Below are 12,081 nucleotides of genomic sequence, written 5' to 3'. Positions count from 1 at the left end.
TCTGTGATATTCTTGAGGGGTGCACACTGAACAGGCAGGGCAGAGGTTTGGTAATCACAATTTTATTTACTCAAACTAGACAGTGCTAATACAGAAAATACCATGTTTTACAGCAGTCACCATGCCCAGCTCTGGAAATGGGCATATTACATCAGCACAGCAGCTACACATACCTGGCAGAAGTTTGTAGAAAATATTGTATACAGAGAATACATGGTCAGTCTGTTACTTTATAATTTGTTTATCTAAGCTGTCACACAGTGACATCAATTATATCTTACAACTCTCCGTACATCAAGAGAAAAGAAAAATACACTGTAGAGAAGATAAGCCAAATCTCAGTGATTTGACATCTTCCAGGTTGTCAACTTTTCTCATCCCCCACAGACTAACTGCAGGGGTTGCAAAGTACCATGAAAATAAATACTCTGTATGTTATAAAAGCTTCCAGTTTTGCATTGGATTGTCAAAGCTGTGAGGAGAAAAAACCCCAAAAAATTACAAGAGGCCAAATCTCTTAATTTAGTCTCTTAATTAACAGACAAACAAAACTACAGAATAAATGTGCTAAGGTTCAAAGGAGACTCTGATTTCACTGGACCAATGCCTAGAGAGGCAAACAAGCCAGCCAAAAAGGCAATTAAAAAAAACCCTTGGAAATATGGAACTAAAATAAATTCTTTAAAAATCTCTTGGTTGTAGCTAACCGGTTCACCTATAACAACCACTAGACATTGAAAGGAGGAAGCTATGATGGTTTGAATGAGATGCTTTGCTGAATGTTGTCTTCAGGCCTAGGCTTTTGGACTTATGCTTTAAAACATGGAAGGAGTTAAAAAAATGCTACTTTTCTTTTTTTGTTAACTATAAAACAGAAACACCATAGCATACAGATAGGTTGGGCTTTAAACCATTAAGGGAAGTAGCAGAAAAAAAGGTTTAGCCTTAAGAGTTTTGAGTTTACTTTGCATCTAACAAATGTAGTCATGTATACATAAAACTTTTACAAACAGATGTCCTGATCCTGCAGCCTTTACTCCTCAGAAGGCAACAGGTGCCAAAACTCATGAAGATGGCCTTTTTCTTTTAAAAAAGTCACTAAACTGGACATGAAGCACAAATTTGCATGCAGCACTGTGTGACAATTACTGAAAGATAATTTCTAAATCTGCAATGTACTTGCAGCATGTACTTCAGCATGTACTCAAGCTATACATACAAAAAGAAGTTACCAATGTCAGTGTGTCTTCAGACTGAAACTTATGTCTAATGGTTTACTGTAGATGCACAGCAAACTCATCTTTTCTTGATAAATACAGAAACTGCTGATCAGCACAGTGAGGAGAGGTATCTAAATCAAGGTGAATGGCCAAGCAAATGCAGAGGTAGTCTATGCAGAATTTATTTTCTCTGCTTTAATAGCAGCTTCAATCTCTTCCATGATTGGCACCGGGCCTGCATAGTTATTAGTTTCAATAGCTTCTAATTTCTCCTGATAATCAGTTGGCAAGCCATTCTGTTTTGCACCCATGCAGATAACCTATAATTAAAAGGAAAAAAAAAAAAGCTTTCAGTAATAGAAAGGACAGACTCTTCCAAACAATCACTTGAGTAGGAAGAACCGTTTAAGCTACCCAGAGAAATTATCTCCAATAGTGCTATTTGTACCTAAGGATAGCCAAAGGCTTCTGGGAGACCACCGAAGACCAGAACAGCGTGAACAAAATTACTCTGAAAAGCCTTTTAACTACCACTGAGATTCTGATGTGTTACTGAAGTGCACAAGACTCTCTAATTAAGCTGTTATTCAGTTATTCTGTTCTTTCTTTCAGACAGGATGCTAACTTCAATAATGTATGCAGCTTCTCACTCAGGTGTGACACTAAAGTTGGGTAAAGATTTAAAAGGTAGTTATTTTTAAAACTAAGCTGTCCAAAGGACAATGAGTACATAGATAGGGTACAGGAATAACAGAAGCAGACACTTAACTCAGTGAAAAAGCACAGATTCCTTAGTTTGTTACTGCAGCTTTCCTTCCATATTTAAAATAAACTGAAGTATTGATGCAGAAGAAAAGATGCAAGAGTGAGAGGAAAAGAGGAAGTTGCAGGAACACAGCTTGAAGGAGACACCAGCAAGCGTGCATATAGAAATGAACATTCCAAATATGCTTTCATGCATTTAACAGCATGCATTTCAAGGATGAGGTGTTTAGAAAGAATGAATTTTGCCACAAGTGTGTAACAGTAGATGGATGTAGTTCAGTCACTGTGTGCAGATGCAGTCATCTTTTAAGTTTTTAGCTCTCCTGCCTGCTTAACTTAGAGAAACAAACAAACAACCCAAATAAACAACAACAACAAAAAAGCTGGGGGCAGAGGAGAACAGAATTAACAACTGCTCCTGACAGGACCAGGAGGGAATGATAAAGTTGCCAGTAGTGGAGGTCTGCACTTACAGCATACCAGTGAGAGCTGACACACAGCAGCAGACTATGTATTGACTCCCTGAAAAGCCCTAAAAATCTGCCTTGCCACGAGGTGGGTTGGCAGGGAAGAGGTTTGTGGAAAAGCAGAGCCTGCTTTCTCAGCAAGCCCTCTGTTCAGCAGTCCCACAGCAGCTGGCCTTAGCTGTGCTCCTGGAAGTCAATCCACAGGAGTAAGTTCCTCAGTTTGGAGAAGGTGGCACACCTGGGATTTAACAGACTCACTCCAGGTTTCTTTACTTCAGATAGGAATAGCCTACCTGCAGTGATGTCTGTGTAGAAGCACTAAAGCTGCACCACTCAAGACACACAGCCAAGCCACCCCAGCCTGGGCCTGCACAGATCTCACAGGCTAAGCAGGTCAGGCCTGTCGTGTGAGTGGATGATGTGTCTCTACAGAGTCAGCGTTGCAGAGCAGTGTTGAAACACTTCTGCCTCACCAGCCATCAAGGGGGAACCCTGCAGTGCTCTGCGATGCTGCTGGAGTCTTGTGATGTGCAGGTGATGTGTCTAGTAAAAGGATACAGGCGCACTCCTCTATTAAGTGATAGCAAGTACTTCCCAAGATAGTAAGGATAATCCATGTCCTGGAAACTACAAGCCAGGTGCTGTATTTTCCCCACAGAAGCTTCCCTCCGTCCTTTCAGTGGAGTACATTAATTTTTCAAACAGAATTGCAGCATATATGTGAGCAACACCCTCTAGAAATCCTTGTCCCAATCATAGCTAATTCACTAGTTAAATAGGGGCTTCCTTTAATGTACAACTAAACCAAAAACCCCAAACTGATTTAATAGGCCTGTAAGAGCTAGCAATCTCCTGTGAGCAGCATTACAGCAGTACATTGCACAAGAAGTGTTATACCTTTACAGTAGTCATGCCTTCCATCCACTCTAATTAAAGTACTTATTAAATACCACAGAAGTACTGCATTATAAACTTCTGTACACTCTTCCAAAATCAAAGTGATGTAACACCTACCTTTTTATACTGTGGAGAAGGGGGACCAGAGACATAGTCCTTCATCTGGTAGCTTCGACAGGTCAGTACCTTTCCTGCTTGAGTGTGGACATTAACTTCTATTGGGACATAAATGCCATCCTCAACTCCCTCTTGCCTGTAAAAGACATATATTCCTTTCATGTCAATGAAACAATCCATCTTTCAAACCAACCATGCAATTAAACATGTGGACTTACTATAACAGAATTCAAGGCAGGACACTAGTCTGTGCTTTAACATACTTAAATAAAGCAAAACGCATTTCAGTGTTTTTTGTGCAAACTTATTTCATACAAAAAATACATTTCTAGAGAAGCAGCAGCATTTACTTTTATCATTTTAGCTCTGTAAGAAATGTTGACTTCTGACTAACCTGTAAAGTCAGAATGAGAATACACCTAAACTAATTACTGTGGAAGACAGGTAGTCTGAAAGAGAAACACAAGCAGTATTACCAGAATTAATGTGCCAGACACGTGTTTCTTAACTGGCACTCAGATAAAGAAACAATTGCAAAGTTTTATCTTGCCCATTGTGTTGCATTTTAATAAGGGGAAACTTGCACAACTTGTGCAATGCACTTTCCAAAGAATAACCCAAGACACCTTTTACCTTTCACAAGGCATGCACATCAGTAATGAGCTAGGTCAGGGCAAAAAAAACACTTTGGGGTTTTTTTTATTAGCAAAACCATGCTTCAAAAAACAAAACCTCAAAACCTCGGCTACTTATTGTCCTCAACCCACTGGCATTTAGCCACCAACAAAAATCTGAGGAAACAGTAAGAAGTAAATGAGAAGCTTAAGCAATACAAGGGACTTCATAGCACAATTAACTTTAGATGTACTTTAGCTGCAAGTTATAACATGGTTGTAACCCTGCTTGTTCAATATAAATTTGACAAATCATCTTTTTTTTCAAATACTTGCTACCATTTCAAGTTATTAAATGTACATAATGTGGACCATGTTAGGTGAGTAACTAGGTTAAGTGCAAGTACAGACTGGAAGCTAACTGCAGATTCAAGGCCAACAGACTACAAAATAAGTCATGTGGTTGTGTGAGAACAAGAAATCTGTTCAGTAACATCCATTGCTAGACTCTGAGGCAAAGTAATGATTTAACCTGTAACTTACAGATTTGTCAAGTACAGAGGACAAAAAACCCTGCAGAAGTGACTGTGAGACAAGAAGAAAATGAATTTGATGTCAAAGAGTTCTGCCATCCAAGGAAAAGGTTCCCCTCCCATATTTGTTTTCCATATATTGCATTGTTTTGTATTTCAGCTAATTACATGCAGCCTCAATTACGCCTTCTCTCCTCTGCTTCTGGATAACAAAGCACAGACTACTTTACCCAGATTAGGAGGGGTTAAAAAAAACAAAGTGGGCTTTTTTTTTTTTTGGATACATGGTAATTTCAGGAAGTAACGTGGTGGAGAATCTACAAATATATCAGCTTGCAAGCAGCTGATATATTTGTAGGATCCCAAGACCTTCAGCAGGAGCACCTGCAAGCTCATTTGAGCAGATTAGGAACGATTCTTAGAAGAGCTCTGTTGCTTATGATTGTAAAAGCCAAGAACACATTCAATTTCCAGTTCACCTCCATGGCATTAACGAGACAACTTGAAAAAAGTAATCTGTAGTGCTAATGTCCATGCTGCATATTTTGGTGGTGTTACAGTACTCAAGTCTCTAGTACCTTAGCAAGCATTGAAATTTATCCCATCAAACAAATACCAGGGATCTGCAATCCTGCACTATGTCAACTGTAAACAATGTGTAAACACTTATGGAAACCAAAGTGCAAAATACTGTCTCCATGGAGAGGAAACACAAAAGCAGATGCTGTCAGACAGGATCATGATACTTAGGAAGTTTATGCTTCAGGAAAGCATGGTAAATCAGGAGTTTTAAGTAAAGGTCAGCAGAAGGGGCTCAGGATGTTTAAGTGCTACTGTAAGCAAGAGCAGAGGAACTCAAGAGATCATAAAACAGGGACATGTGAAGCTGTCCCCAAGCACAAGCATGCCAACTAGATGCCCATGCCCTCTTGCTTGAGACTAACACTCCCATCCAGGACAAGAGTGCCCAGAATGGCCATTACCATAATGGTGCTAACAGAACCTGGTTTCTGTTGTATTTCAGGTTCACCATAGGCAACAAAAAGCACATTGCAACCAAGTTTCACCGTCAGGGTTTTAAGGAGCTGTTTACACAGTGAAAGTGCAAAAGTACCAGAGGCAGGAGAAGAGTACTGAGGTAGTGTTTTCACTGGGTTTGCTATATCCTGCTCCCTAGCCCTGATTTCCACTGGAATTGTCAGTGATGAACTTGCTCTGAACAAACAATCCCTGTGTACTAGAAGCACCATGCTGTGCAGGCACATCTTAAAAGCTGCAACAAGCACATGGCAACAGGCAAAGATTTGGAGATTACATCCTAAGTCCTTGTCTTAGACCCTGCAAGAAGTCATGCTATTCTTTGCTTTGTTCAACCAGCCTGGTCAGCCTGGTCTTTTTGATTTCAGCCTGGGAGCAATTTGCTCAGGGTTCCTTCAATGTCTCTTAATTACCAGGCACATGTAGAACATTCTCCACCATGCACTGTAAAAGTGTAGTCAGGCTCTTCAAGGGGGGGAAACAGTAACACCCCAGCTCCCTGCTTGGATGTTCCTCAAGCTCATAAAAGTTTACATCCTTAGAGAAGAAGACATGTTAAATAACTTCCTGGAAAGGTCCCTTCGCCTGTATTAAAAGATCTCTCTTCCGCAGTCTTGTCCTTATCCCTTCCTTTTCTGCTACAACTCGAGTCTACAGATGTATACAGACAGACATTGATGTCAGTCTCAAAGGAAATTCTCCCTAAAGTAATGGGAAAAACACCATAGGAGAAATACAGACTTCAGAATCTTATAAGAGACAGGAAATTGGGAAGACAGGTTAAAAAAAAAAAATATCATGACATATCAACTTCAAATCAAGGTCCACAGATTGTTAAAAAAAACCCAAAAAGTAGGGTTTTTTTTTAGCTTGAAAACAAAGCTTTCTTAATCAGAAAATGTCAGAATCAGAAGTGTGAGAAGTCACTACACATACTACGAAATAGAATTCACATATTAAAATCAAAAGCATCTTCTTGATTCCAACACCACAGCTTCCACACAGCTCTTTACAAAAAATTGACTCATTCTCAATTGCTCTCTAAAGTAGTAGAAGACAGCGAAAGTGAAGTCACCTACTTATCCAGTGAACTTAAATTGCAAGTGTTCATTTTCCACACTATTCCCCATACTTCGTCTCCGGGGCTCTGAGTAATGGTAGCTGTACCTCCATGCCAGACAGAACTTGTCCTGCCTTGATGATGGCCAAACTCAAGCTTAAAATCCTGCAAATGAAAGCAATGCAGAGAATCAATTTCCACTTAAAAGAAGGGCTGTTTACTATTCTTGACATGAAAGGAGCAGCCAAAGGACAGTAGTACATGTAGCCAGTTGGAGACACAGAAGGAAGAACAGACAGGTGCTACCAGGTGCCAAAACTTTTTCAGGATTTTGTGATAAGACTTAAATGCTACTATGCAGAATCCTGGAAAATAATAAAGGCAAAGAAATCTACAAGATGGTGAGCTTTGGGTTCTGTCTTCATGCCAATAGCCTTTGGGTCCTATCAAGACCACCCAATTATAGAATACCATCCCTTTCATTTTACAATGTTTTGTGCCATCTCATCACTCATCTGGAACATTCTTGGGTATTTTTAAGTCAAGGCATGTATCTCTTTCAGTGAGCTTATTCAGGTTTTTGCAAGTAGAAACATTATTTTAGAAAACAAGTATCACTTTTTCTTACAAGCAACATCAAATATTAGTATATATGAAAAGGAGAATAATGGGTTATTGGATGTTATCAATATAATTTCTGACCTGACTCAATACACTCATTATCCTCTCCTACTTATTAGCCAATTTGTGGATCCTTCCCTAAAAGTACAGAAGGAAACACTCTCCTCCCCCCCAGTCCAAACCATCAAGCTTTAAGGAAGACTACCTCCTTAACATCAACAAAAATAAAACTCAAACTCATGCAGGCCCACAGATTTGCATATTTCTTAGAAACATCCTCTTGAAGCTATGATTTTGCTTTGAAACATACATATGTACACACTAATACTCCTTCTGAGACACATCACTCTCTTGTAATATCCTAATAGATATAGGGAAAAAGCTGGAAAACAAATGAAACAGTTGGAGGCTTACACACAAAAAGAGCGCTCACATCAGAACACAAATCAATTTTTCTGTGTGTGCATAAGTGACAGCAGCCTGGCAAAGCCACACTTTTTACTTCATCAACAGTCATCTTCCTGCCCCATAAAATGTCCCCTATTTAACCAATTTCACTAGAAAAAAAGGTTTACTTAGATGCACCAAGTTATTTGCACAAAAGTCCAGTCGAGTCACAGACTGAAGTTACAGATGAGGACAAGTGATTGCAGGGCAGTCCCAAAGAAATACTTCAATAGAATCAAGTACTCACTGCAGTCTTAAAAAAAAAAAAAGGGGAAAAAACCCCACCCAGTTTTACTTTATTCCTCCAGTTATATTTCCTTGGACCTGACCTCCACTGAATAGCTGCAAGGAGCTGTACAAAATCATTAGGCACCACCCAAAAACCAGCAGCAGAGATCGCACAGAAACAGCAGTTCACTCATTCTGAATGCAGGAAACTAAATTACACCATGTGTGCAACTGCGTCAAGCATTGCTGCAAAGATGGGAAAAAACACAGTAGATACATTTTTGGGTCAAGAGATCGGTCTCTGGTCCTTCTAAGTACCAGTGTAGCACTCTGTCTGTGCTTGTTATTAACATCCCGTTTATTAACAGCTTTTGGCTGAAGACTAACAAAGCTTTAAAAAATAAAATTAGAGGGAAGTTTAGCAAAAGTTTAACTAAAGTTTTTACTTTAGTTTAGGATCCAAAGCACTCTGGTTATGGGCTGTTTCTCCTTTTTATAAGCCCAAGTGGCACTATCACAGAGCAATTAATAGGAATCAGCTCTAACCATCCTGCAGTCTCTCACTCCCCAGCATCAGTGATTTTCCAGCTGGAAGCAAGGGAGTGAAGCCACCCGGTGTCAGCAGGGAACATAGCAATTGGTCAAAGGCCAGCTAGAGAAGGCAGCCAACCTGCAGTGGGTCAAGATGTGCTTACTGGCTAACCCGGAAATCGACCTGAGAGCTGGGAGAGCTGAAGAAGATTGCTTTTATTCAAACATAAGCACACACTACTAGAGCCTTTCTCCCTGCCTTCAAGGTCTGATCCTGCAAGGTTCTAGGCTCTCAGCACGTTCAGTGGAGGGGTAGCTGTAAGTTCCTCACACTTTACAGAAGCAGGTATCAGCTGTCAGGCTGGCAGTCCTAAGAGACACCAAATATCTGACTATGGTGAGTTCATTAATGATAAGTTTTTGTAATTTCTTCATACACTCTAACAGATCATTTCCTGCCAGCTACCCCAAAAGAACCTTCAAGTCATCTTTAAGTAACTGATGCTCTGCTCCTCCAAGCATCCTTCCAGTTGCACAGATCTGTACATCAACAGCTTTAACAACCACAAGCTCGTGTTTCCAAGCCTACACCAAAGGCAAGCTGATACAACGATATTTAATAACCCTGGCAGGGAGAGAATTGACCTGTAGGGTGTATGAAGGTGTCAGCTGCAGATGTGCAGAGCTGGGTGAAAGCTCCCATCTACCCATCACACAGCGCAGGGAGAGCTCCTCGCCTGGACCCGGGACACCTCCCACTAGACTGGTTTGCTCTAAGCCCCATCCAAGCTGGTCTTGAACATTACCAGGGATGGGGCATCCACAGCTTCTTTGGGCAACCTGTTCCAGTGCCTCACTGCCCTTACTGTAAAGAATTTCTTCCCGCTACGTTACATTTCAAAGTCCGTAGTGCTTTACACACTGGGCCATGGGTCATGGCTGGCAGCCTGGAAGGTTAAGCCCTGTCAGATAACCCCACAGCAGTGGGACTACCACAAACATTCCTTCTGCTGTGGGCAGCCGCGGCCCTGGGTCAAAAAGCACAGGATAGCCAGAGTTGGAAGGGACCTCCCGAGATCACCTGTCCAATCCCTCCTGCCAAGACAGGGTCACCTCAACGCGTCCAGGTTCCTGTGGGTTTGGAATGTCTGGAGAGGGATACTCCACGACCTCCCTAGGCAGCCTGTTGAGCGCTCTGCCTCCCTCAACGTCAAATAGTTACTCCTCATGCTGAGCTGAAACTTCCTCCGTTTTAGTTTACGTCCATGGCTCCTTGTCCTGTCCCTGGGCACCGCGGTACAGAACCTGGCACCATCGTCCTGACGAGGACCCCCCGCCTGATCCATGCTGGGGCCTCCGCCGTGCGAGGGACGGACGGGCTGCAGCACCGGCCCGCAGGCAGCCGCGGGGCCATGCGGCTCCTCGGCGACACTCGGGCTCCCCGCAGGCGTGTCGGGCTCCCCGCAGGAGTGTCGGGCTCCCCGCAGGAGTGTCGGGCTCCCTCAGCCCCCCCGCGGCCCCGCCAGCCGCCCCCTCACGCACCTGCAGGCGCGCCAGGGCGCAGAGCGCGGCCGAGGGGTTGCGCAGCAGCAGCCGCTCCCGCAGCAGGTTGCTGCCGTACGCGTAGTACAGGAACCAGCAGCCGACCTCGCCGCCCGGCTCCATCGGCCCGGCGCGGCCCGGCCCGGCACGGCGTGAACCCGCCGCCGCTTTAACACCGCCCTCCCGTCCCGCCTTCCACGCTGCTTCCGCCGCCGCGCAGGAGCTGGCGCTGAGCGGGGCCGTGAGGCGGAGCACCAGCGGCGGCGCCAGTGGAAGGCGGCAGGCGGGCTCCCGGGCAGTGGAGCAGCGACGCGGGAGGAGTGCTCCGCCCCTCCATCCATCCATCCGTCCGTCCGTCCGTCCAGCCGGGAGCAGGGAACGGCGCTGGGCACGAACCCCCGCGGCTGTCAGGGCTGCGGGGCACAAACCCAGCCGTGAGCTCGGGGGCTCAGTCTCCTCGTTCCGCTGGCTTAACTCATAACACTGAAGTCTCGGTTTGAACAGCATGGAAAAGACCCCAAGTTTTAGGAGAAAACTTTCACCTTGCACCTCAAAATCTACATGGTTTTTGAAAAATCATCACAATTGTTAAAACTCTTGAGTGTTGAGAAAAGACAAGGGCTTTTTGGTTTGTGTTTTGTGGGGTTTTTTGTTTTGGTTTGGTTTTGCTTTGGGGGTTTTTGTGGGGTTTTGTGGGATTTTGTTTTGTTTTGTTTTGTGGGTTTTTTTATGTGTAGACTATCGAAAGTTCCAATAATTTTAAAAGCGTTATGAAAAGTTACTTGGCTTTCTTTTAGAAGAATGTAATTTTGATGCAAAAGAGTAGCAATTGCTATGTGCTTCATTGTAATCCCTATGTAAGGTTATTTTTCCCTCCACCTCAGTTCTCAAGGAGCAGCTCAGAGAAAGCCCGAACAGGCAGCACAGCACACAGTGATGCCTGGAAAACCTGCCTATTCCAGCATCTCAGCTGCTTCCTCAGGGGCATCCTCTGTGGGGAGGAATAGGCTGTCAGCGAGCAGGGCCTGCAGTCCCTGGTACCGAAAAGAGCACCCTGGCCACCTCTGAGATAAACAGTGATGATTTGTAAGTACATTCCATGAGAAGCAAAGCAGTGCAGCTTTTCACAGCTGGGAGTGCTCAGAGCAGAGTAAGATGGGAATGTGCAAAGGTAAAAGGCGAGAAGAGGCTGGTGTGTGGGCATGCAGAGCTGCACACCCATGCACAGAGGCACTTCTTCTCCTTCCCTGACATAAGCAATGCTGGGATGGGACAGGAGGAGCCCTTATTGAATATATACATAAATATAACACATGTTATGTGTTATGTTATGGCTGTAATTAAAATAGCCATAATCGTTAATGGTGAGATACCACTCATTAATGCAGTTAAAGCAGCCCTCAGTGCAAGTTGGCTTCCTGAGCAGAGGCAGCTGCTGCAGGATTTAGCACAGGATCCCTGGCAGCACAGTGCCCGGCCTCTCTGAGCACATCCTCATCCTGCAACATAGAAAGGAAATCAGATCCTTCCTTCAATGATGTGTTCAGTACATCATTTGAGTCCCTGCTTTAGTTTTCCCAACACAGGCATTGGGAAAGACAGATTCATCATGAAGCACATAAAGTGATAAAAGTGATTCTGATCCTTCCTCACTAGTAGCTTTCTTTTATAAGGGATTATTTTTCTTATGTAGGAACCAAGTATTGTAAAGTGAAAGGGATTACACAGGTCATAGGAATATACAGCAAAACTCCCTCACTCTCACTCCTTACAACAACCAGTAGGTGAGCCTGTCTTTTGAAAATCTTCTGCTATATGCTTTTAGCCCCTTTTCCCTAAGGACATGCAAACTCCATGAGAACTGTCTCTCTCTCTCATCTTCCATCAGCTTCTGGACTGTTGCCTAATTTCAACCAGAAAACAAGGGGGTTCAAAGGTATCTAAGTTTCTGCTGATCTCAAGGAAAGAGTCAAGAGGATGGCTGTGAGACAGCAGGGATCC

At 43.3% G+C, this 12,081-nt stretch overlaps 1 protein-coding gene across 1 annotated transcript; it reads right to left on the bottom strand.

Annotated features, from left to right (window-relative positions):
- Window positions 1-46: 46 nt before the first annotated feature.
- Window positions 47-10,292, bottom strand: GGCT (gamma-glutamylcyclotransferase). The gene is made up of 4 exons (XM_058833357.1): window positions 10,081-10,292; window positions 6,731-6,876; window positions 3,467-3,602; window positions 47-1,540 (listed from the first exon to the last, which is right to left on the bottom strand). The coding sequence occupies exons 1-4, from the start codon at window positions 10,201-10,203 to the stop codon at window positions 1,391-1,393; spliced, it is 555 nt and encodes a 184-aa protein (XP_058689340.1). The 5' UTR covers window positions 10,204-10,292; the 3' UTR covers window positions 47-1,390.
- Between the last annotated feature and the right edge of the window lie 1,789 nt (window positions 10,293-12,081).

Source organism: Poecile atricapillus, chromosome 2, assembly GCF_030490865.1.
Source record: "Poecile atricapillus isolate bPoeAtr1 chromosome 2, bPoeAtr1.hap1, whole genome shotgun sequence".
NCBI lineage: Eukaryota > Metazoa > Chordata > Aves > Passeriformes > Paridae > Poecile > Poecile atricapillus.
This window is presented reverse-complemented; position numbering and strand designations above follow the sequence as displayed.

Coding starts and splice junctions, on each gene's coding strand:
- GGCT (XM_058833357.1), bottom strand. CDS start 10,203: ATGGAGCCGGGCGGCGAGGTCGGCTGCTGGTTCCTGTACTACGCGTAC. Junction 6,877..10,080: donor GCGCCCTGGCGCGCCTGCAG/GTGCGTGAGGGG, acceptor TTTCATTTGCAG/GATTTTAAGCTTGAGTTTGG. Junction 3,603..6,730: donor AATTTAAGTTCACTGGATAA/GTAGGTGACTTC, acceptor TGTCTTTTACAG/GCAAGAGGGAGTTGAGGATG.